At 45.5% G+C, this 26,245-nt stretch overlaps 1 protein-coding gene across 1 annotated transcript in view; it reads right to left on the bottom strand.

Annotated features, from left to right (window-relative positions):
* Positions 1–26,245, bottom strand: part of LOC137525346 (zinc finger protein 208-like) — a 129,633-nt gene that overhangs the window by 59,113 nt on the left and 44,275 nt on the right. Inside the window, exons 5-6 of the mRNA XM_068246401.1 lie at positions 16,295–17,411; positions 3,042–3,811 (exon numbers count right to left, since the gene is read on the bottom strand). Coding sequence (XP_068102502.1) covers positions 3,042–3,811; positions 16,295–17,411 — 1,887 coding nt within the window. The remainder of the gene's footprint in view (positions 1–3,041; positions 3,812–16,294; positions 17,412–26,245) is intronic.

The following is a 26,245-nucleotide window of genomic DNA, read 5'->3' as shown; positions in this document are numbered from 1 at the left end:
TAACTGCTAAAGTCAGTTTACCCCACTTTCCCACACTCTGACCATGAACTTTAACCACTTGAGGGCCAGAATTTTATACCCCCCAGTGACCAGGCCATTTTATACATATCGGCAAGTCACAACTTTAACGGTTTATTGCCCTGTCATACAATTTAGCACTCAAATGAATTTTCTTCTCACTAATAGCACTTTATTTTGGTAGTATTTGATTGCTGCTGCGATTTGTATTTTTTTAAATTAATAAAAAAGGATCAAATAAAAAAAAAAAAAAAACAACGATTTTTTGTTCTCCCCTCCCCCCTTTAATTTGACCCTAGGCAAAGATACATGCACTGCACTAAACACACATAGGCATGTGACTGTGGTAGGGATTAGATTGTGAGCCCCTCTGAGGCACAATTCAGCGGCAATGACTTTCTCTGTACAGCGCTGCGCAAGATCGCAGAGCTATATAAGCCATTCTTTCATTGACTTGTAAAAAACAGCCTGCCAGCTCTGATCGCGGTCTGGCAGGCTGATTGCTGTGGCCCCCTGTAAAGAGTGATGGGAGCTCGCGCTCATGCGAGCTCTCTGCAAATCTCACCTCTCGCGAGATGACGCCATAGGGCGGTGCTGAGGAACCGCTGATCCTCTCTGCCGCCACCGATCCGTGATAGGCAGTCGGCAATGGGTTAAAACCGATTTAAAACTATACGGTCTTTGTACACAAAATGTTTTCCTCTTGTACCCACTCTTCTCCTGTCCATACCCTGCAAATTTGCTGGAATCTAGCTTGTATGGGGCTTTGCTATTAACCGCTAAACTCGGCAGCGCAAATGTATGATTTGGCGACTACTTCACACTTGCTCCTCCTCCGTTATGCCACTGTCTGGGTTTTCCCACACTTGGTTTTAAAGAATTTGTGGCTGCAGAGATGCCATGAAAGTTTTAAAAGTTTGCCTGCCCATTAAAGAGACTCCGTAACAAAAATGTTAGCAGTATTTCTCCTATCCTACAAGTTCCTAAGGCTGTTCCATTGTGCTCTGGCTTACTGCAGCACTTTCTACTTGCACAGTCTTTGTAATAAATCAACTTATCTTTCCCCTGTCGGACTTGTCGGCTGTGTCTGGAAGGCTGCCAACTCTTCAGTAATGTGAACAAGTTAACTCCTTCCAAGCCCCTCCAGTGCTCCTGTGATTATTCCTCACAGACAATGTCCCTGCTCTCACTGTCAGCTTGTCTGCTATCTGTGAGGCTGATAAACACAGACTGATAAACTGAACAAAGAATAGCTGGCTGAGGAGGAAGCTGCCTGTCAGGCTGACACCAGTGCAGAGCCGAGACTCCAGGCTCTAAAGACACAGCTTGTCATGCTTCATTGACACAGAGCTCTTTCAAAACTTGCACATAACCTCTGGAGACTGAATTCAATGTGTAACTCACTGAGTTCTCTGTGTACTCACTGTGTATTAACTGAGTTCACTGCTCTGCTGATGTACTTCCTGTTTTGGTGGCCATCTTTTCTGTTTACAAAACAGTTTTTTTACCCTCTTTATTGCAGCGGAGAGCAGCAAAAATAATACAGAGGGGGCTAGGAGATGACCCCAAACAGGCAGGGATGTTTGTTTATACTTAATTTTGTGAATACAGATTCTCTTTAAAGGCTATGGGGCTCGGTCAGTCCGCAAATTTTTAAGAAAACATGTGATGCTCAGCCATCACTACCAGTAAGATTTTAGGAGGCATCTCTCCTCCTCGGACTAAGCGTTTCACCCGCTCTACTCCCTGGAAAGCAAATGTGTTCATATCCTGTATGGCAATTCCTGAAACGCTTAGCAACCACTGAAGTATTGTCTGTGGCCCACCGCGGGCCCCTAAAATGCTCAGAAATTAAAGCACAAAGCATCCCGCACAGTGTCCCTGCCTGCATGGATGGAACCCCGGCTGTGACCTTCCAGAGGGTGCAAGCACAAGGCATCCCACACAGTGTGCCTGCCTGCATGGACAGGAGCCTGGCTGTGACCTTCCAGAAGGTGCAAGCACAAGGCATCCCGCGCAGTGTGCCTGCCTGCATGGATGGGAGCCCAGCTGTGACCTTCCAGAGAGTGCAAGCACAAGGCATCATGCACAGTGTGCCCGCCTGCATGGATGGGAGCCAGGCTGTGACCTTCCAGAGGGTGCAAGCACAAGGCATCCCGCACAGTGTGCCTGTCTGCATGGATGGAAGCCCGGCTGTGACCTTCCAGAGTGTGCAAGCACAAGGCATCCCGCACAGTGTGCCTGCCTGCATGGATAGGAGCCCGGCTGTGACCTTCCAGAGGGTGCAAACACAAGGCATCCCACGCAGTGTGCCTGCCTGCATGGATGGGAGCCTGGCTGTGACCTTCCAGAGGGTGCAAGCACAAGGCATCCCACGCAGTGTGCCTGCCTGCATGGATGAGAGCCTGGCTGTGACCTTCCAGAGGGTGCAAGCACAAGGCATCCCGCGCAGTGTGCCCGCCTGCATGGATGGGAGCCCGGCTGTGACCTTCCAGAGGGTGCAGCGCTGGCTTGATTGTCGGGAAAAGGATGTGGGGAGCCTGGGTGCAGATAAGACTTTTGTTTTACTTTAAATTACAGATTTACTTTAACACTTGCAATAGAATAAATAGAAAGTGGACACAACCAATCACTAATGAGGCTTAGTACTATATTTAGCCATGTTTATCCCATCATCCCACCTCAGTTCAGGGACTTGCTTTACAAACCAATGCTCTGAGTAGCATGAAAGAGCCCCGGGACTCTGTATAATATGCTGCCAGGTGCGTCTAGCAAGAAATAAAAGAAACATTGGAAAATAATACTGACAACCAAAACATTTCCCACACTCAGTGCAGTAATAGAGCTTCTCTCCAGTGATGAGAGAGGGATAAGCGGAACTAAACAAGCCTGTTGTTATTGTCCGCTGCACTCCACTCTCCATACTCCCTACTTCCAGCTTTCTTGGGGAGATGGAGAGCAGTATGCTGCGGTCAGTTCAGGTTCACTAAAGGTGAAGTTATGTTGCACTGACTCTTAGTTACCACCTGTGTGAGATTTCTCATGTCTGAGAAGATTTGATTTGTGTACAAAACATTTCCCACACTCAGCACATGAATATGGCTTCTCACCAGTGTGAGATCTCTCATGGATGACAAGATTTGATTTGTGTACAAAACATTTCCCACACTCAGCACATGAATACGGCTTCTCACCAGTGTGAGATCGCTCATGGATGACAAGGTCTAATTTGTGTACAAAACATTTCCCACACTCAGCACATGAATACGGTTTCTCACCAGTGTGAGATCTCTCATGGATGACAAGGCATGATTTCCGTACAAAACATTTCCCACACTCAGCACATGAATACGGCTTCTCACCAGTGTGAGATCTCTCATGCATGACAAGGTCTGATTTCCATACAAAACATTTCCCACACTCAGCACAGTAATAGGGCTTCTCTCCAGTGTGAGATCTCTCATGTCTGAGAAGAGTTGATTTCTGTACAAAACATTTCCCACACTCAGCACATGAATACGGCTTCTCACCAGTGTGAGTTCTTTCATGACTGACAAGCTCTGATTTCTGTACAAAACATTTCCCACACTCAGCACATGAATATGGTTTCTCACCAGTGTGAGATCTCTCATGGATGACAAGGCATGATTTCCGTACAAACCCTTTTCCACACTCAGCACATGAATAGGGCTTATAACCAGTGTGAGATCTCTGATGACCGACAAGCTGTGATTTCCGTACAAAACATTCCCCACACTCAGCACATGAATACGGCTTCTCACCAGTGTGAGTTCTTACATGACTGACATGGTCTGATCTCTGCACAAAACATTTCCCACACTCAGCGCATGAATAGGGCTTCACACCAGTGTGAGATCTCTCATGTCGGACAAGGCATGATTTCCGTACAAAACATCTCCCACACTCAGCGCATGAATAGGGCTTCTCACCAGTGTGAGTTCTCTTGTGTATGCCAAGACTTGATTTTTTCACAAAACATTTCCCACATAGGGAACAGGAATGAGACCCTCCAGCAGAGGGAGAGCTGTGCTGGGTATAAGGCCCCTCAGGGAGGTCTGGGGGGATATTTGGGGTAACCAGGATATCTGCAGGAGACTCTTGTCCAGTGACATCATCATCCGTTGTACAGTCTGTGGATACAGAGAGACGAGTCTCTGAGAGGTTCCTGATGCCGCGACTCTGCGCTGCAAATAGAGAAACATCATCACTTCCTGTTAGATAATTTTGAGGGGAGGAACAATTATCATTAGGGATGGTCAGTGAGCTGCTGATAATTCCAAGTTGAGGAAAAGTTTGTGCAGACTGGAAATGGAGCACATGCAGCAGCTGCATAGCTTTGCATAAAATTAGCATACAGTTTGCACCATTTTAGAGTTATTGGCATGCCCCTGACCATAACAAGTTATCAGCCTGACTGAGAACTGCAGAAGGTGGAGCTCATTACAGGCGGCCAATCACATGACTACAACTTTGGCTTGCATGAAAATGTTATGTAGCCTGGGAGTTCAGCCAATCAGATGCATTTCCTGACCAATCTGATTATCTGCATACAATCTGCATGACATTTGCATACACGTCAGAGGTATTTACTTGTCACTGACCCCTCCCACACCTAAAGCATTGGCCATACATTGAGCAGCAGTGAATGTAGAGCTTGATGAGACAGTGGAAGCAATGTGTTACTCCTGTGACAACAGACCTATATGTACTTATAGCAAGAGATCTGTGTTATGTTTGTAGAGCAATGTGGTGTCACTTCCACATTCTTATTACCGCTGTGTCCTCGTGTCACTCATATGCCCCGTGTAATGTACATGTTTCTCTCTCTTATTCCCAATTAAGGAAATAAGGAAACTGTGACTGGGGATGGGCTGACATTTCCATCAGAACGCCGATTTCCAAAACGTAAATGCAACAATAGGCATAATTCACAAAGGATTTTCACCTGTTTTCCTGTTTCCACCTCGTCTATGTTACATTTTTAGGCTTCCAAAGAGCAAAAATATAATATAATTAAGGTAAGAAAAGTAATATTGAAATGAAGTTCATCAGAAACAACTTACTTTGAGTGATTATTTTGCTTGTAAATGTGCTGAAAGGTTATTTTTATAAATGAGGTGATAAGTCATGTATGAGAAGTTTTGTGAATAGCGCCCAATGTCAGAATGCCGCATTACAGTAACTCGGAAATGTCAGCCAATCACTGAGCTCAGAAGCATCGGACCAATCAGAGAATGCAGAACATTTCTGTGGAAATGGGAACCCCGCGGGATGCCTCCGCACTCTCTGATTGGTGCAATACTACCGAGTATTTCCCAGTCCTGTGATTGGAGTAGCAATTTCCAAAAACGACTGTGGAAAACGGAACACCACGGTCATCTCAGGCCAATCAGTGTACTGCGGTTTACATGCAGAAATATGCAAATTATACGTACATCCACAACTATAGCTTACATTAAATATAGCAGAATTAACCGGCCATTCGGATTCTCTACCAATCCGGAGCAATTATAGGCCCTAGCAACCAGATCCTAGCTACCTATCACAGGCTATCCCTCCCCTCTTGTATATAAGAGAGGTGAGACTGTCAGCCATTTTGTGGGTTCAGTGAGGAGGAGGATATTGAGGGAGACAGTGCGCTGCATTGTGCTGCAGAGAATCAGTTGTGTGTGGATTGGGTTGTGTGACAGAATCTGGTGAGTTGTGAGATAGTGAGTGAGTGAGTGAGTGAGTGAGTGAGTGAGTGAGTGAGTGAGTGAGTGAGTAGATAGACAGATTGTAGTGCACTAGTGAGTGAGAAGGAGGAGTTTGCTGAAGTTGGTGTGATAGAGCAGAAAGTCAGATGTGAGTGTAGAGAGGCCTAGTGACAGTGAGAGAGGGTGTGCTGTAGTGTGATAGAGAGAGCAGAGGCAGATTGTAGTGTAGTGCAGGGCCAGATCTGTACTGTCACCAGCCGCCCCCTAACCAACAGCATCTCCTCCAATATCCCCTCCCCCCCTCCTCTTCAGTATTGGAAGGCAGATAACCCCCCTCTTCAGTATAGTTAGCCAACTGCTCCCCCTTTCCCACAGCAAGACAGGAAGCCAGGTGCACCCCCACCCCTTTGTAGTATAGATGGCTGGATGTTCCCCCTTCCACCTTGTAGTATAAGTGGTCAGATGCCCCCTCCCTTGTACTACAGTTGGCCAGATGCCCCCCCTCCCCCTAGAAGCTTAGATAGCCTGGCAGTCCCATCCCCACCTCAGTACAGCTCCCCTCACAGGAGCACCACAAGTCACTCACCTCTCCGCCCGTCTCAAGCACAAAGCTTCCTCTTCCCTTTCTCCGTCATCAGTGATATGTGTTAGTCTCTTTCTGCAGCCAGCATCTCTCACACGTGACTCATCGGCACATTACCGGCAAATCACGATAAGAAAGCTGGCAGCAGAAAGAGATGCACAGCGGCAGCTCATGACGGAGGAGGGGAAGAGGAAACTTTGGCGCTGGAGGTGAGTGAAGAGGTGAGTGGCTGGCGGTGCTGCTGTGCTGAAAAGGGAGGTGGGAAACATCTGGCGAGTGACTCTCTGCCCACAAGATCAGCCAGTTCCAGCTGCCCACAGCTAATGTGAAGGAATCAAATAGTGAAGCTGGGTGGGCAGCTACAGACCGGGTCTGGCAAGCAGCCAAACACACTGCACAGGCAACAGCAGGAGAAGTCAGGCGCTCACCTGATCTCTCCCTGCACTGCAAGCTTGCAATTGAAAATTCAATTTCAAACTGCACATTTCCAGCCCACTGTAATTATAACTGAGTCCATTACAGAGGTGCATTTATTTTACCAGAGTGTCCCTAGCAACCAATAGGAATGAACGGAGCTCTGGGCACACCCTTCCCTATATAAGGCGGATGCCATCTTGGATTATCTCCTTGCTGTTACTCAGTGCTGTGTGAGAGGTTGTGCTGGAGAGAGCAGTGCTGTGTATTTGCATTTTGTTATAGATTTGTGCCAATTAGAGACTCACTGAACCTGTGATTGATAGTTTAGTGATTCAGTTAGAGAGTTAGCTTACTCATTGTTAGCTTTGTCATTCAGTTAGAGAGTTAGCTTATTGCGCTAGTGAAAGCAAGATGTTTTGAATCAGGATGATGCCATTTATTGGCTAATTTAGAAGAAAAGGAGTAAGCTTTCAGCTATGAAGCCTTCCTCAGACTCGACACCTGTATACTGGCAACATGTAGAGCGCACAGCTTATATGCACTGGACATTAAAAGGAGATACATTTATCACTCACCAATGCTCATCCCAGTAATAATGTCCTCTTCACTAGTCCCCATCATGTCACTCTTCTCCGTAGACTGCTGATCACTCCTCATATATGTTGTATCTTCTTCCTTTTTAATTTTCCTCATCCTGCCACCCTCCTCCATAGACTGCTGATCACTCCTCACATAGGTGTCTCCTTTTTCCTCCTTAATTGTCTCCATCATGCCACTCTCCTCCATAGATTGTTGATCACTCCTCACATAGGTCTCTCCTTCTTCCTTTTTAATTGTCTTCATCATGCCACCCTCCTCCATAGACTGCTGATCACTCCTCACATAGGTAATTTGTTTTTTAAGGTCAGATCTCAGTTCTGAAATGGATAACAAATTATAGCTGTAAGATATTAGTAATAATAATCAGAGCACAGAAAAGAACATACATTGCTAGGGGTTGATAATATCTCATAAGCTGTGGTATCTGAACCACAGTCCTCTCTCCCAGTGCACCTTGCTCATCATCTGGTGCTTCTCTCCTCCTCTCCATGCACACATTCCTGGGAGGATACAGCAGTGCCGGCAGCGGTAGATGGATGAGGATGTGAAGAGAGAACAGCTGGAGATACAGGAAGATAGGAGCTGAGGCCTGCAGCTAATTAGCTAGGAATTATCATTACTTGTGGCTCTGGCAGCTGATAAACTGGACAGATGGAACTGCAGCTCCATATCCTGACCCTACCTGTCCATCACCTGCTAACCCCAAACCTTCCAAGCGCCATAGCAACAAATCTTCTAGCTGGGACAGTGCTAATATCAGGACAGAAGCAGCAGAGGCCACCCAACCACTCTCCAGCTGCAGCCTCCATCTTCTCTGCATGTCCTACCAGTCATGCCCCATGTTACCTGGCTCCACCCACCAGCCATCATCTTTGTGCAGACTCTAACCTTCAAACCAACACCAGTGGCTCCTGACTGCACATTGGCGTCTTCTCATTAGAGATACAATGGATACGGTCATATGGTGCACCTGTCTCATCTGCTGAAAATGGACTCAATGTACAGATCCTGCTCCTTCAGGACCTCCCTCCCTGAGACCGCCACTAATTCCACAATAACTCCCTTGTACAACATTGTATTCATGACTGTTGCTATGAACAGCTGCTGGGAAAAGCTATCAGGGAAAGTTTCCCCTTCACAGGGAAGAGATACCGGCCTGCCTTCCATAACGGCTGGGATAAACATGAAACACCTCTGACAGCACAAGAAGTGAGGGAAATCCAGAGATAAGGTAACACAGAGAGTGTGCATACGTGTGAGGCACCAGCTGGAGGTGGGAGCTGCTCCACGAGGATCTTATGGGCTCAGTATTCCCTGGCATACAAGGTCAGCCAATCAGAGCTCCGCACTATTCACAGATTATATTATTCTGTATGTCTCCCTCCCTAAGGGGCAATTATGTAAACTAGCCCCACACATATATACTTTGTATCATTCTCAGGAATAAAGGCAGACTACCCTAACAATAAAACTACTACTCCCTGCAAGCTCTCTCCATAGAGATGCATGCGCCTGGATTCCTGCTCACACCCTTCATATCACTAAACATTCACCCTTTTCCCCGGTATAGAATTCAGACATCTCTCCACATTTCACTCTAGCTATTGATAACATAGCAATGGAGCTCAAGGGGTGGTCTGACTGCTGACTGGTCTGGTGGATGACTAATATCTGGAAGACTTGGGAAGCCATCATAAAGGAATTAAGAGGCACCAAGGAGTGTATAAAACAAATAAAAGAGAAAAAGGGGGAGGTAGCTTACCTCAATAACGACAAATTCATATACAGTGGTGTGAAAAACTATTTGCCCCTTTCCTGATTTCTTATTCTTTTGCATGTTTGTCACACTTAAATGTTTCTGCTCATAAAAAAACGTTAACCATTAGTTAAAGATAACATAATTGAACACAAAATGCAGTTTTAAATAATGGTTTTAATTATTTAGTGAGAAAAAAAACTCAAAACCTACATGGCCCTGTGTGAAAAAGAAATTGCCCCCTGAACCTAATAACTGGCTGGGCCACCCTTAGCAGCAATAACTGCAATCAAGCGTTTGCGATAACTTGCAACAAGTCTTTTACAGCGCTCTGGAGGAATTTTGGCCCACTCATCTTTGCAGAATTGTTGTAATTCAGCTTTATTTGAGGGTTTTCTAGCATGAACTGCCTTTTTAAGGTCATGCCACAACATCTCAATAGGATTCAGGTCAGGGCTTTGACTAGGCCACTCCAAAGTCTTCATTTTGTTTTTCTTCAGCCATTCAGAGGTGGATTTGCTGGTGTCTTTTGGGTCATTGTCCTGCTGCAGCACCCAAGATCGCTTCAGCTTGAGTTGACGAACAGATGGCCGGACATTCTCCTTCAGGATTTTTTGGTAGACAGTAGAATTCATGGTTCCATCTATCACAGCAAGCCTTCCAGGTCCTGAAGCAGCAAAACAACCCCAGACCATCACACTACCACCACCATATTTTACTGTTGGTATGATGTTCTTTTGCTGAAATGCTGTGTTATTTCTACGACAGATTTACAGGACACGCACCTTCCAAAAAGTTCAACTTTTGTCTCGGCGGTCCACAAGGTATTTTCCCACAAGTCTTGGCAATCATTGAGATGGTTTTTTTAGCAAAATTGAGACAAGCCTTAATGTTGTTTTTGCTTAAAAGTGGTTTGCGCCTTGGATATCTGCCATGCAGGCCGTTTTTGCCCAGTCTCTTTCTTATGGTGGAGTTGTGAACACTGACCTTAATTGAGGCAAGTGAGGCCTGCAGTTCTTTAGATGTTGTCCTGGGGTCTTTTGTGGCCTCTCGGATGAGTTTTCTCTGCACTCTTGGGGTAATTTTGGTCGGCCAGCTACTCCTGGGAAGGTTCATCACTGTTCCATGTTTTTGCCATTTGTGGATAATGGCTCTCACTGTGGTTCGCTGGAGTCCCAAAGCTTTAGAAATGGCTTTATAACCTTTACCAGACTGATAGATCTCAATTACAGTACTTTTGTTCTCATTTGTTCCTGAATTTCTTTGGATCTTGGCATGATGTCTAGCTTTTGAGGTGCTTTTAGTCTACTTCTCTGTGTCAGATAGCTCCTATTTAAGTAATTTCTTGATTGAAACAGGTGTGGCAGTAATAAGGCCTGGGGGTGACTACAGAAATTGAACTCAGGTCTGATAAACCACAGTTAAGTTATTTTTTAACAAGGGGGGCAATCACTTTTTCACACAGGGCCATGTAGGTTTTGAGTTTTTTTTCCTCACTAAATAATAAAAACCATCATTTAAAACTGCATTTTGTGTTCAATTATGTTATCTCTGACTAATAGTTAACGGTTTTTGATGAGCAGAAACATTTATGTGTGACAAACATGCAAAAGAATAAGAAATTAGGAAGGGGGCAAATAGTTTTTCACACCACTGTATATAAATATAATTTTTAATAAGCACAGGCAATGCATATTGTGGGTCTCTGCCCACTTCCTCAGGCCAAATAAAGTGCTTAAAGGGAACCTAAACTGAGAGGGATATGGATGTTTCCTTTTTAACAATACCAGTTGCCTGGCAGCCCTGCTGATCTATTTGCTGCACTAATATCTGGATCTCACACCTGAAACAAGCATGCAGCTAATCCAGTCTGACTTCAGTCAGAGCACCTGATCTGCATGCTTGTTGAGGGACTGTGGCTGAAAGCATTAGAGACACAGGATCAGCAGGAGAGTCAGGCAACTGGTATTATTTTAAAAGGGAAAATCCATATCCTTCTCAGTTTAGGCTCCCTTTAAGGGTTTCAAAAGCCAGGTGCATCAAGTAGTCTTCCTCCCCACATTACAAACCCAATGTCCCCCCAGTATTAGGTAGCCCCCCTCCCCAGTATAGATAGCCACTATTAGGCAGCCCACCATCCCCATTACAGATAGCCGGATGTTTCCCCAGATTTAGGCAGCCCCCCAACCCCAGATTAGATATCACGATGTACTTTGTGTATTAAGCAGTACCCCTAACCAGGTTAGATAGCCATCTGTACCCCAGTATTAGGCATCCTCCCCTCGAATATATAGGCAGATGCTCCCCCAGTATTAGGAAACCCCCCTCACAGGCTAGATAGCCAAACGTGCCCAAGTATCGATAACCAACCATACCCCAAGCAGTCTCTCTTCTCAGGACAGGCAAGTGTGCCCCCAGACCCTTTCCCCAAGTCAGACAGGCAGCCTCCTCCCCAGTATAGGCAGATGTACCCCCAGTATTAGGTAGTCTCCCAAACATGCAGAGTCGTAACTCTGATGTGTTCGGGGGGGGGGGGGGGGGAACAGGCACACCCTCAGGGCTGCACTCCCAGAGACTGGTGCCCCCTGAGCCTCTGCCCTGACGACTACCCTATACTACTAATACCCAGGGAAGGAGCTGAAAATGGGGAGAAGGGGGAGGAGGGGGGGGGGGGGGTGATTGGGGAGATACGGCTACACTGCATGGTAATATGGCAATGCTGGGGGCAGAATAGTCTTTACAGGGGTAAATGCCAGCACTGGAGGGACATGGCTGTATTCAATATATATCTTCTCGTCTCTGTGATGTGACTGAATTATTACTAGGAAGGTGAGATCCGACCCATAATCTATGGTACATGTAGGGGGAACAATAGAAAACTGGCAAACATGTTACAGCAGTTATATATAAGTCTCATCAAGAGGGATGATCAGGATAGTGACAGGTGTACTATGTCCTCCTCTGTAACAAAGCATGCCCACCCCAAACCTCTGCTCTGCTCCACATATAACAAGATATATAACAAGATTCACACAATTACCTCTTCCAGCCGCGTGCTATCTCACCGTCCTACAACTGCTTTTCCTGCTGTTGCATCACTTCCACGTGGGAGAGGTGAGAGCGACACCTTGTGGTGAATAAGCTAACTACAGGTTCCTATTGTGGAATCACCTGCAGTCAGCCTTTGAATATTATTATTATTTATTATTAATAATAATAATAATAATCACAGCACAACTCCCTTATATACATCTTCATCACCTTCTATTATCATTACCAGAACATGCATGCCTGTTGGACATTTCACATGTTGAACATTCCCAGTTTCAATGTATTTTGCTAAATCCACATAGCAGAAAACAGATGCAAAATCAAACAACCATAAAACATTTATTTTGAAAGTAGTCAAGTTTATTGAAGAAGTAAGGCAAATACACATTAGTGAGAGAGAACAACAAAGTGTCAGATGATACATTAGAGGCCTGGAATAGGCACATCAGGATACATATAAACTTGAAGCCATAAACATTAACAGTTGCCCTAGAGGATACAAAATAACCAGCAGTAATATGAAGGAGCTCAGACGTCAGCTGGAGATTAATAACAGTGATGGGTACTCAGTATAGGGGATATATTATAACTTAGTGTGTGGGGAATTTATCCAGGTAGAGCAGATTCTGACACATTAGATTGGGTACCTCTGCGGTGATATACTGCCTTGTGGAGGGGAAGCATCCGATTCACAGACCTGACCCACTCAGTGCACGATGGCGCTGTGGTAAGTATCCAACACTTGGTGAGGAGTTAGCGAGCTATGTGACACGTCTCTATAGCAAATTGTATCAGGAATTTTCCAGTAAAGGATTCAGGAAATATATAAAGGAGGCACACCTTTGGGGCAGCCCATATAGTCGTTGAGGAAATAGATGACTTGCTGCCAATATGTGATAACCTGAGGACAGGTCCACATCATGTGTAAAAAGCATTTGGGGCAGTTAGGCTGCATACCAGAGCCTTCTGTCATGCCGCTCCTACATTATGGAACTCCTTACCTCAGCAGTTCAGGACAGCTCCATCTCTGGATGTGTTTAAATCCAGACTGAAAACCCACCTGTTCAGTTTGGCAATTGCAGAAATATAATTTTATAATAATTTTATAACGTATAAGTACAGCAGTCTATCAGGTGTGTGGGGAGCAGCCTTAGTCACTCGCTCCAGTGTCAAATTCCACTCATCCTCTGAGATATCCCCTACATCCCTCTCCCAGGCCGTCCGGCGGGAGGCAGCACAGGGTGTGGCTGAGGGTGGCATTATCATATTACACAGAGCTGAAATAAGCTGCTTAGATGATGGACCCCGAACAGGAGTCATATTTGTAGGGAAGTTCTCACACTGGGTATACATTGCATGTCTGAGCTGCAGATATGCAGAAGACGGTGTGGTGCAGGTCAAATTCAGATGCTTGTTGCACAAAAGATTTAACTAGTTCACCACTAATGGGTTTTTCCTTTATGGTCCAGAGCAATTTTCACATTTCAGCGATCCTCCCTTTCATTCACCAATAACTTTATCACTACTTTTCACAACAAAATGATCTATAATCTTTTTGTTGACAATTAGGCTTTTTTTTTTGGGTGGTACGTTTTGCTAAAAATTATTTAATTCTAAATGCATTATAAGGAGAGTAATAAGATAAAAAAAAAAATGAAATAATATTTATTTCTCAGTTTTCAACCATTATAGTTTTAAAATAATACATGCTACTGTAATTAAAACCCCATGTATTTTAATTGCCCCTTTTCCCGGCTATTACACCATTTAAATGATGTCTCTATCAGAATATATGGCAACAAAATTTTATTTGGAAATAAAGGTGTATTTTTTCAGTTTTGCGTCTGTCAATAAATACAAGCACTTTTTTTTGCAAAAATAACAGTAATATACCCTCATGACATACAGTAAGATTTTTAAGAGGCATCTCGGAAGATCTCCTCCTTGGACTGAGCATTTCACCCGCTCTACTCCCTGGAAAGCAAATGTGTTCATATCCTGCATGGCAATTCCTGAAACTCTTAGTAACCCTTGAAGTATTATCTGCGGGCCCCTAAAATGCTCAGAAATTCTGAGCTGTAGGGGGCGCCCCGTGCACCCCACATGCTGCATACGGCAGGTAATACAAGATATGACTCATGATCCTGCCTCATTAGCATAGAATAAAGCACCAAGTTTATTAAAATAAACCTGAAGGGAAAAAGCGCCCCAATGAGTACTTACCTCAGTATCCCCGTACCTCTCCCCCCAACAATCAAGTGCTGGGACCCCCAAACCTCCTCAACAAGCACCTGTGGAAGGGTGTGTCTGTCCGTGCTCCCGCCCATGAACAAGCGTGGCAGCTCTGAGCAGATGCAGGATGCCTTTTGCCTTTGCAGTGTCACAGAGCTGTACAAACACGACTTTGTATCTGCCAAACCCAGTGTGCCTGCCTGCATGGATGGGAGCCCGGTTGTGACCTTCCAGAGGGTGCAAGCACAAGGCATCCCGTGCAGTGTACCTGCCTGCATGGATGGGAGCCCGGCTGTGACCTACCAGAGGGTGCAAGCACAAGGCACCCCACGCAGTGTGCCCGCCTGCATGGATGGGAGCCCGGCTGTGACCTACCAGAGGATGCAAGCACAAGGCACCCCATGCAGTGTTATCTCCTGCATGGACAGGAGCCCGGTTGTGACCTTCCAGAGGGTGCAGCACTGGCTCAATGGTCAGGAAAAGGATGTGGGGAGCCTGGGGAGGACCCAGGTCCCGATGCCGGCCATTAGCTCAGCGATTAATGAATGGGATTATAGATCCCATTCACAGATCGAAGCCCCCCGCAGAAAAACCGACAGCCTCTTAACAGAGGCTGCTGTTTTTCTGATTGTCAGAAAGTTTCCCGTCCTCCTAATGCGTCCTGGAAGCCTGATCGTACGCTTCCAGGGATTTTTTTACTTTAGCCATCTTGTGGCCAAATAGTAAAACTACACCCACATCTATTTTTTATTAAACAAATGCATTATTTTACATTTAAAATTAGCTGTTTACCTCTGACACCACAAATTACCCAAATAAAATTTTTAAGGAGAAAAAAAATTACAATTAAAAACAAACACACAAACAAAAAAACAAAAATGGTTACCTAAGGGTCTGAACTTTTTAAATAAGCATGACAAAGGAGTACATTAATATAATTTTTTAAATTATGGGCTTGTTAATAGTGATGGACGCAAATTGAAAAAATGCACCTTTATTTCGAAATAAAATATCGCGCCATACATTGTGATAGGGACATAATTTAAATGGTGTAATAAGCGGGACAAATGGGCAAATAAAAAACATAGGTTTTAATTACGGTAGCATGAATTAATTTTAAACTATAATGCCCAAAAATTGACAAATAATGTTTTTTTTTTTTTCATTTCTTTCTTAACATTCCTGTTAAAATGGATTAAGAATAAAATAAAACAAGATATAGACCAATTCATTGTGATGAGTAGTGATAAAGTTATTGGCAAATGAATGGAAGGTGAAAGTTGCTCAAATGCAAAAAATAAACAACCCTCGGGCTTAAGTGGTTAAATTACATCTTTAACACTTGCAATGAAATAAATAGAAGATGAACACAACCAATTACTAATGAGGCTTAGTACTATATGTAGCCATGTTTATCCCATCATCCCACCTCAGCTCAGGGACTTGCTTTACAAACCAATGCGCTGAGTAGCATGAAAGTGCCCCGGGACTCTGTATAATATGCTGCCAGGTGCATCTAGCAAGAAATAAACCACAACCAAAACATTTCACACACTCAGTGCAGTAATATAGCTTCTCACTAGTGATGGTCAAGTAGATGCAAATAACTTCGAGTTGATGCACATTTATGCCAATCAACCAATCGACTTTTATCTCAGCAGGATTTGATTGGTTCATTTTCAAGCTGCATAAAAATTTGCATAAATTTGCATCAACTCGACGTTATTTGCATTTACTTGACCATCACTACTTCTCACCAGCAATGTGAGAGGGATAAGCGGAACTGAACAAGCCTGTTATTGGCCGCTGCACTCCACCCTCCATACTCCCTACTTCCAGCTGTGTTGGGGAGATGGAGAGCAGTATGCTGCGGCCAGTTCAGGTTCACTAAAGGTGAAGTTATGTTTTACTGACTCTTACTTATTATCTGTGTGAGATTTCTCATGTCTGAGAAGATTTGATTTGTGTACAAAGCATTTCCCACACTCAGCACATGAATAGGGCTTCTCTCCAGTGTGAGTTCTCTCATGGATGACAAGCTCTGCTTTCCGTACAAAACATTTCCCACACTCAGGACATGAATACGGCTTCTCTCCGGTGTGAGATCTCTCATGTTTGAGCAGATTAGATTTATCTACAAAACATTTCCCACACTCAGCACATGAATAGGGCTTCTCACCAGTGTGTGATCGCTCATGGATGACAAGATGTGATTTCCGTACAAAACATTTCCTACACTCAGCACATGAATAGGGCTTCTCACCAGTGTGAAATCTCTCATGACTGACAAGGTCTGATTTCCGTACAAAACATTTCCCACACTCAGCACATGAATACGGCTTCTCACCAGTGTGAGATCTCTCATGAATGACAAGCTCTGCTTTCCGTAAAAAACATTTCCCACACTCAGCACATGAATAGGGCTTCACTCCACTGTGAAAACTCTCATGACTGACAAGATCTGATTTCCGTACAAAACATTTCCCACACTCAGCACATGAATAGGGCTTCTCTCCAGTGTGAGTTCTCTCATGGATGACAAGCTCTGCTTTCCGTAAAAAACATTTCCCACACTCAGCACATGAATACGGCTTCTCTCCAGTGTGAGATCTCTCATGCCGTAGTAGATTACATTTCTGTACAAAACATTTCCCACACTCAGCACATGAATACGGCTTCTCACCAGTGTGAGTTCTCTCATGAACGACAAGCTCTGCTTTCAGTAAAAAACATTTCCCACACTCAGCACATGAATAAGGCTTCTCTCCAGTGTGAGATCTCTCATGCCGTAGTAGATTACATTTCTGTACAAAACATTTCCCACACTTAGCACATGAATAAAGCTTCTCACCAGTGTGAGTTCTCTCATGATTGACGAGGTCTGATTTCTGTACAAAACATTTCCCACACTCAGCACAAGAATATGGCTTCTCATCAGTGTGAGATCTCTCATGTCTGACAAGGCATGATTTCCGTACAAAACATTTCCCACACTCAGCACATGAATAGGGCTTCTCACCAGTGTGAATTCTCTTGTGTATGACAAGACTTGATTTTTTCACAAAACATTTCCCACGTGTGGAACAGATATGAGACCCTCCAGCAGGGGGAGAGCTGTGCTGGGTATGAGGCCCCTCAGGATTATACAGGTGAGGGGGGTCTGGGGGAATATTTGGGGTAACCAGGATATCTGCAGGAGACACTTGTCCAGTGACATCATCATCCGTTGTACAGTCTGTGGATACAGAGAGACGAGTCTCTGAGAGGTACCTGATGCCGGGACTCTGTGCTGCAAATAGAGAAACTTCATCACTTCCTGTTAGATAATTCTGAGGGGAGGAACAATTATCATTAGGGATGGTCAGTGAGCTGCTGATAATTCCAAGTGGAGGCAAAGTTTGTGCAGACTGGAAATGATTCAGATGCAGCAGCTGCATAGCTTTGCATAAAATTAGCATACAGTTTGCACCATCTCAGAGTAATTGGCATGCCACTGACCATCACAAGTTATCAGCCTGACTGAGAACTGCAGAAGGTGGAGCTCATTACAGGCGGCCAATCACATGACTACAACTTTGGCTTGCATGAAAATGTTATGTAGCTGGGAGGTCATCCAATCAAATGCATTTCCTGACCAATCTGATTATCTGCATACAATCTGCATTATATTTGCATACACGTCAGAGGTATTTGCATGTCACTGGCCCCTCCCACACCTAAAGCATTGGCCATACATTGAGCAGCAGTGAATGTAGAGCTTGATGAGACAGTGGAAGCAATGTGTTACTCCTGTGACAACAGACCTATATGTACTTATAGCAAGAGATCTGTGTTATGTTTGTAGAGCAATGTGGTGTCACTTCCACATTCTTATTACCGCTGTGTCCTCGTGTCACTCATATGCCCCGTGTAATGTACATGTTTCTCTCTCTTATTCCCAATTAAGGAAATAAGGAAACTGTGACTGGGGATGGTCCGAAATTTCCATCGGAATGCTGATTTCCAGAACAGAAAAGCTGCAATGTCAGAATGCCGCATTACAGCAACTCGGAAATGTCAGCCAATCACTGAGCTCAGAAGCATCGGACCAATCAGAGAATGCAGAATATTTCTGTGGAAATGAGAATCCTGCGGGATGCCTCCACACTCTCTGATTGGTGCAATACTACCGAGTATTTCCAAGTCCTGTGATTGGAGTAACAATTTCAGAAAATTACTGTGGAAAATGGAACACCACGGTCATCTCAGGCCAATCAGTGTACTGCGGTTTACATGTAGAAATGTGCAAATGATGCGTACATCCACAATTATAGCTTACATTAAATATAGCAGAATTAACCGACCAATCGGATTCTCTACCAATCCGGAGCAATTATAGGCCCTAGCAACCAGATCCTAGCTACCTATCACAGGCTATCCCTCCCCTCTTGTATATAAGAGAGGTGAGACTGTCAGCCATTTTGTGGGCTCAGTGAGGAGGAGGATATTGAGGGAGACAGTGCGCTGCATTGTGCTGCAGAGAATCAGTTGTGTGTGGATTGAGTTGTGTGACAGAATCTGGTGAGTTGTGAGATAGTGAGTGAGTGAGGAGTGAGTAGACAGACAGATTGTAGTGCACTAGTGAGTGAGAAGGAGGAGTTTGCTGAAGTTAGTGTGATAGAGCAGAAAGTCAGATGTGAGTGTAGAGAGGCCTAGTGACAGTGAGAGAGGGTGTGCTGTAATGTGATAGAGAGAGCCTGAGGCAGACTGTAGTGTAGTGCAGAGCCGGATCTGTACTGTCACCAGCCGCCCCCTGACCAACAGCATCGCCTCCAACATCCCCCTCCTCTTCACTATTGGTAGGCAGATAACCCCCCTCTTCAGTATAGTTAGCCAACTGCTCCCCCTGTCCCACAGCATGACAGGAAGCCAGACGCTCCCCCACTTGCAGCACAGGTGGCCAGATGCACCCCACCCCCTTGTATTATAGATGGCTGGATGTTCCCCCCCTCCTTGTAGTATAGATGGCCAGATGTTTCTTCCCTCCCCTTTGTAGTATAGATGGCCAGATGCCACCCCCCCCCCTTGTAGTATAGATGGGCAGATGTTTATTCCCTCCCCTTGTAGTATAGATCGCCAGATGTTTATTCCCTCCCCTTGTAGTATAGATGGCCAGATGTTTCCCCCCCTACTTGTAGTATAGGAGGAATCTGTGTTTTCCCCTCTTGTAGTATAGATGGCCAGATTCCCCCCCCCCCCCCCCTGTAGTATACATTGCCAAACGATTCTTGTCTCCCCCTTGTAGTATAGATGGTCAGATGTTTCCCCCCCCCCCATTACTATAGATGGCCAGATGTTTCCCCTCCTCCCCTTGTAGTATAGATGGACAGATGCCCCCCCCCCCACCTTGTAGTATACAGGATCTTCTCAAAAAATTAGCATATTGTGCTAAAGTTTATTATTTTCTGTAATGTACAGATAAACATTAGACTTTCATATATTCCAGATACAAATACACACAACTGAAGTAGTTCAAGCCTTTTATTGTTTTAATACTGATGATTTTGGCATACAGCTCATGAAAACCCAAATTTCCTATCTCAAAAAATTAGCATATTTCATCCGGCCAATAAAAGAAAAGTGTTTTTAAAACAAAAAAAGTCAACTTCAAATAATGATGTTCAGTTATGCACTCAATACTTGGTCGGGAATCCTTTTGCAGAAATGACTGCTTCAATGCGGCGTGGCATGGAGGCAATCAGCCTGTGGCACTGCTCAGGTGTTATGGAGGCCCAGGATGCTTCGATAGCGGCCTTAAGCTAATCCAGAGTATTGGGTCTTGCGTCTCTCAACTTTCTCTTCACAATATCCCACAGATTCTCTATGGGGTTCAGTTCAGGAGAGTTGGCAGGCCAATTGAGCACAGTAATACCATGGCCAGTAAACCATTTACCAGTGGTTTTGGCACTGTAAGCAGGTGCCAGGTCGTGCTGAAAAATGAAATCTTCATCTCCATAAAGCTTTTCAGCAGATGGAAGCATGAACCCACTTTTGAACCAGAAACAGTGGCAGAAGCGCCTGACCTGGGCTACAGAGAAGCAGCACTGGACTGTTGCTCAGTGGTCCAAAGTACTTTTTTCGGATGAAAGCAACTTTTACATGTCATTCGTAAATCAAGGTTCCAGAGTCTGAAGGAAGACTGGGGAGAGGGAAATGCCAAAATGCCTGAAGTCCAGTGTCAAGTACCCACAGTCAGTGATGGTCTGGGGTGCCATGTCAGCTGCAGGTGTTGGTCCACTGTGTTTTATCAAGGGCAGGGTCACGCCGCATTGAAGCAGTCATTTCTGCAAAAGGATTCCCGACCAAGTATTGAGTGCATAACTGAACATAAATATTTGAAGGTTTACTTTTTTGTTTTAAAAACACTTTTCTTTTATTGGTCAGATGAAATATGCTAATTTTTTGAGATAGGAAATTTGGGTTTTCATGAGCTGTATGCCAAAATCATCAATATTAAAACAATAAAAGGCTTGAACTACTTCAGTTGTGTGTATTTGAATCTAAAATATATGAAAGTCTAATGTTTATCAGTACATTACAGAAAATAATGAACTTTATCACAATATGCTAATTTTTTGAGAAGATCCTGTAGATGGCCAGATGTTTATTCCCTCTCCTTGTAGTGTAGATGCAATATCAGGTTTAGGATAGGCACACCTTGCCGTGTATGGTTGGGTGCTCAGTCTCGATGCAGAAGCAGCATCAAATCAATATCAGCAGTTCAGGTTCGACTGGCACACCAATGTCAATATTCCAAGCAATTTTTATTGTATGCACAGCATACAATAGTCTGCACGTTATCTGATGAAGGGGACCCTCCGTGGCCCCGAAACAATTGTCATGCTGTGCATACAATAAAAATTGCTTGGAATATTGACATTGGTGTGCCAGTCGAACCTGAACTGCTTGTAGTGTAGATGGTCAGATGTTTCTTCTCTCCCCCTTGTAGTATAGATGGGCAGATGTTTCCCCTTCCCATCCCCCTTGTAGTATAGATGGCCATATGTTAGCCCCCCTTGTAGTATAGCTGGCCATGATGTCCCCCCCCCCCTTGTAGTATAGCTGGTTAGATGATTCTTCCCTCCCCCTTGTAGTATAGATGGCCAGATGTTTCCCCTCCCTCCCCCCTAGAAGCTTAGGTAGCCTGGTAGTCCCATCCACATCTCAGTACAGCTCCCACCACAGCAGCACTGCCAGTCACTAACCTCTCCGCCTGCCACCAGCGCCGAGGCTTCCTCTTCCCCTCATTCCCATCATTAGCCGCCACTGTGCGTCTATTTCTTTAGCCAGCATCTCTCACATGTGGCTTGTCGGCACATTACTGGTGAATTACGATAGGAAACACCAGCTGCAGAAAGAGATGCACAGCGGCAGCTGATGACGGAGGAAGGGAAGAGGAAGCTTTGGCGCTGGAGGAGAGCGGAGAGGTGAGTGACTGGTGGTGCTGCTATATGGGGGAGGGAGGTGGGAAACATCTGGCGAGTGACTCTCTGCCCACAAGACCAGCCAGTTCCGGTTGCCCGCAGCTATTGTGAAGGATCCAAACAATGAAGCAGGCCGAGCAGCCAGAGACCGGGTCTGGCAAGCAGCCAAACACACTGCACAGCCAGCCACAGGCAACAGCAGGAGAGTTCTGCAGTCACACGCTCACCCGACCTCTCCCTGCACTGCAAGCTTGCAATTGAAAATTCAATTGCAAACTGCACATTTACAGCCCACTGCCCAACCGCCTTTGCTCCTGTGTCACCCTAGGCCATGGCCTGGGCTTAAATCCAGCCCTGGTGTAGTGAGTGACTAGCGAGTGAGTGATGTTAGCTGTAGTGTGTCAGAGATATAGTTTGTTTTGGAGTGTAGTGACAGTGAGTGAGATTATTAGTGTAGTTCACTTTTATTCTTTTAATTTTAGTTTGTAATTTTTTTTCAGTAATTTAGTCAAATTTTTTTTCTTTTCAAATCCCCCCCCCCCCCCCCCCCCCCCAAAAAAAAAGAAGAAGAACCTGTGTTTAGTTTTAGTTAGAGAGCGTTCACACAACTTGCTCTTTCACAATTAATGTTTTTTTATGTTCCCCAAGGCCCCCAATCCCTGAGTTGCCTCAATAAATTTGTAGTATTTCACCCCCTATATGTTTATTCACAATGAAGCACAGCAAGGCTGATGGCACTCCAAGCTGCAGGTGGAATGATGGTGGATGAGGCAGGTCCTTGTCTGGACATCAGCAGGCAAGGCCCACCTGTCACATCCACAACCTGTGCAAGGAGAGGACGAGGTGGTGGTTGGCAGCAGCAGGCAACCCCGCCTGACCTGAGCAGCGCACCATTGGCCAGCAGCAGGCAGCCTCTATGGTGGATTGTATTTGGGGCAGAATGTGAGGAGATCCCTCGAGGAGATAATGGGACCAAACTCCCAAGACCTGGTGGGGACTGTGGTGAAGGAAATGGCCCGTTTTTTCATGGCCAGGTGGAGGGCCTATCACTAAATGCACCTTGTCTGTCCAGTTCCCAGGTCACTCTGTTTGGGGATAATTTGTCTTTTGATGATGAGGTGGGCGACCAATCGTGGATGCCAACTGGTTCACCTACAGGCAGCAGTGATGGTTTATCAGTCAGGCGTCAATCAGTCAGGATGGTGCATCAGGTGTAGTCTAGGGGCATGGACTCCACTGGTAGGGTTGGCGGCAGGAGGGCTAAACCCAGAAGCAGCCACCCCATCTGTGAGCGCCTAGCCCCATGCTGGGCAACAGCCAGCTACATCAGGAGTGTGTGGCGGTCATCCTCGGCATGGGGCTACTTCACCATTAATAGTGAGTCCTGTGCTGTCTGCAATCTCTGTGGTGTGCCGGTGAGCAGAGGGTAAGCGGCACCAAGTTGGGGACACCGGGCATTATGTGTCACCTCAAAATCCATCACATGGTACAGTGGGATTTATTAAAGAGAGGCAGGAATGCACAGGGCAGCAGTGGACAGAGTGTGTCAGGAGGAGAAGCAGCAGCAAGAGGCCCCTCTCGTCTTCCTCTAGCCATCACTCTGTGCATCATGTGCAGCCTGCCCAGTCCCACTGCATGCCAACCCCCTCTGCACACCAGACTGGAAGCAGCATCCAGACCTCATCAGCTGTCTCCTCCCCCAGTTTTCCACCCAGCACCAGGCCTCTCTCCCTAAAATGATTGCACGGAAGAGGCCTCTCCCCCCAACTGACCCAACAGTGATCCGCAACAATGGGCTCCTGGCAAGATTGTTGGCCCAACAGCTCCTGCCCTATCAGCTGGTGGAAAGTGCCCCCTTCCGCCAGCTGATGTGCTGTTTGGTGCCACAATGGTGGATCCCCAGCCTCCATTATTTTACCAGGACTGCCATCCCAGCCCCCACCAGCATGTAGAGGAATGTGTATCCTGGTTGTTGGACCATGCAGTCGGCGGCAGGGTGCACCTCACTACAGATACCTGAGAGCCCTTTCACACTGGCACAGCGCGGTGCCACATTTCCACCGCAGCCTACCACTAGGGCAATGTTAGTCTATGGGGTCTTCCATACCGACGTGGTGCGGCACAATGTGGCAGAAGTGATGTTTTTGTCGCGTCCCCGACACAAGTGCATACCTACGTTACCGTGCGGCTCTTGTTGCGGACCGGAAGTCATGTAAGTCTATGGAGACGCGCGTATTTTTAAACTGACTGCCACATTTTGACACGCTGCGCATGTGTGGAAGCGTATTTAAGCAATGCGCTTCTGAGCACGTGATTGTTTCACCAAAAGGAAGTGAGCATCACTTCCTGCTTGGCCGTCTGCCAGACAGGGATTATCGTGTACTAATGCGGTAATCCCTGAAGGCCTGTTGTTGGCGGTATGGCCCCCAGGGGGTTAAGGGGAGGCCAGTCTAAGTCCCTTCTGCCCCCTCCTCTGTCCCAGGTAGTGTTGGGTGTAATGACCTGTAATTTATGGCTATCTGTAATGACAAGTCGTAATTGCGGCCTACAGCACCACAGTTATAATCCGTAATCCACCGCGATGACAAATTCTGACTACAAGTGTAATCAGCTGTAATTAAAACTTTGAGTCCATTACGGAAGTGCATTTTTTTTTTATCAGAATTTCCCTACCAACCAATAGGAATGAGCAGAGCTCTGGCCACACCCTTCCCTATATAAGGCGGATGCCATCTTGGATAAAATCCTTGCTGTTACTCAGTGCTGTGTGAGAGGTTGTGCTGGAGAGAGCAGTGCTGTGTATTTGTATTTTGTGATAGATTTGTGCTCATTTGAGACTCACTGAACCTGTGATTAATAGTTTAGTGGTTCAGTTAGAGAGTTAGCTTACTAATTGTTAGCTTTGTCATTCAGTTAGAGAGTTAGCTTATTGCACTAGTGAAAGCAAAACGTTTTGAATCAGGATGATACCATTTATTGGCTAATTTAGAAGACAAGGAGTAAGCTTTCAGCTATTAAGCCTTCCTCAGACTTGACTCCTGTATACTGACAACATGTAGAGCACACAGCTTATACTGTATGCACTGGACATTAAAAGAAGATACATTTATCACTTACCAATGCTCATCCCAGAAATAATGTCCTCTTCACTTGTCCTTATCACGTCACTCTCCTCCATAGACTGCTGATCACTCTTCACATATGTTTTGTCTCCTTCCTTTTTAATTGTCCCCATCATGCCACCCTCCTCAGCAGACTGCTGATCACTCCTCACATAGGTCTCTCCTTCATCCTTTTTAATTGTCCCCATTATGGCACTCTCCTCCATAGACTGCTGATCACTCCTCACATAGGTGTTTCCCTTTTCCTCCTTAATTGTCTCCATCATGCCACCCTCCTCCATAGATTGTTGATCACTCATCACATAGGTCTCTCCTTCTTCCTTTTTAATTGTCCCCATCATGCCCCTCTCCTCCATAGACTGCTGATCACTTCTCACATATGTAATTTGCTCTTTAAGATCAGATCTCAGTTCTGAAATGTATAACAAATGATAGCTGTAAGATATCAAATAATCAAAGCACAGAAAAGAACATAATTTGCTAGGGGGTGATAATATCCCATAAGCTGTGGTATCTGCACATTCAGCACCACAGTCCTCTCTCCCAGTGTGCCTTGCTCATCATCTGGTGCTTCTCTCCTCCTCTCCATGCACACATTCCTGGGAGGTTACAGCAATGCCGGCAGCGGGAGATGGATGAGGATGTGAAGAGAGAACAGCTGGAGATATAGGAAGATAAGAGCTGAGGCCTGCAGCTAATTAGCTATGAATTATCATTACTTATGGCTCTGGCAGCTTATGAACTGGGCAGATGGGACTGCAGTTCCATATACTGACCCTACCTGTCCATCACCTACTAACCCCAAACATTCCAAGAGCCATAGCAACAAATCTCCCAGCTGGGACAGTGCTAATATCAGGACAGAAGCAGCAGAGGTCTCCCAACCACTCTGCAGCTGCAGCCTCCATCTTCTCTGCCTGTCCTACCAGTCATGCCCCTTGATACCTGGCCACCCACCTAGCTGTGACACCACCATCATTTTTATGTACATTCCAACCTCACCCACTGTGGGCATCCCAACACCAGTGGCTCCTGACTGCACACTGGCTTCTTCTCATCAGATATACAATGAATACAGTCAAATGGTGCACCTGTCTCATCTGCTGAAAATGGACAGAACCTGCTCCTTCAGGACCTCACTACCTGAGATCTCCACTAATCACGACAACTCCATCATACAACATATTATTAGCTGCAGGCATTCCTGACTGTTGCTATGAACAGCTGCTGGGAAAAGCTATCAGGGAAAGTGTCCCCCTTCACAGGGAAGAGATACCGGCCTGCCT

This window comes from Hyperolius riggenbachi, chromosome 7 (assembly GCF_040937935.1).
Source record: "Hyperolius riggenbachi isolate aHypRig1 chromosome 7, aHypRig1.pri, whole genome shotgun sequence".
Classification (NCBI taxonomy): domain Eukaryota; kingdom Metazoa; phylum Chordata; class Amphibia; order Anura; family Hyperoliidae; genus Hyperolius; species Hyperolius riggenbachi.
Note: the sequence above shows the minus strand (reverse complement) of the source record. Positions and strands in the feature narration are given on the sequence as shown.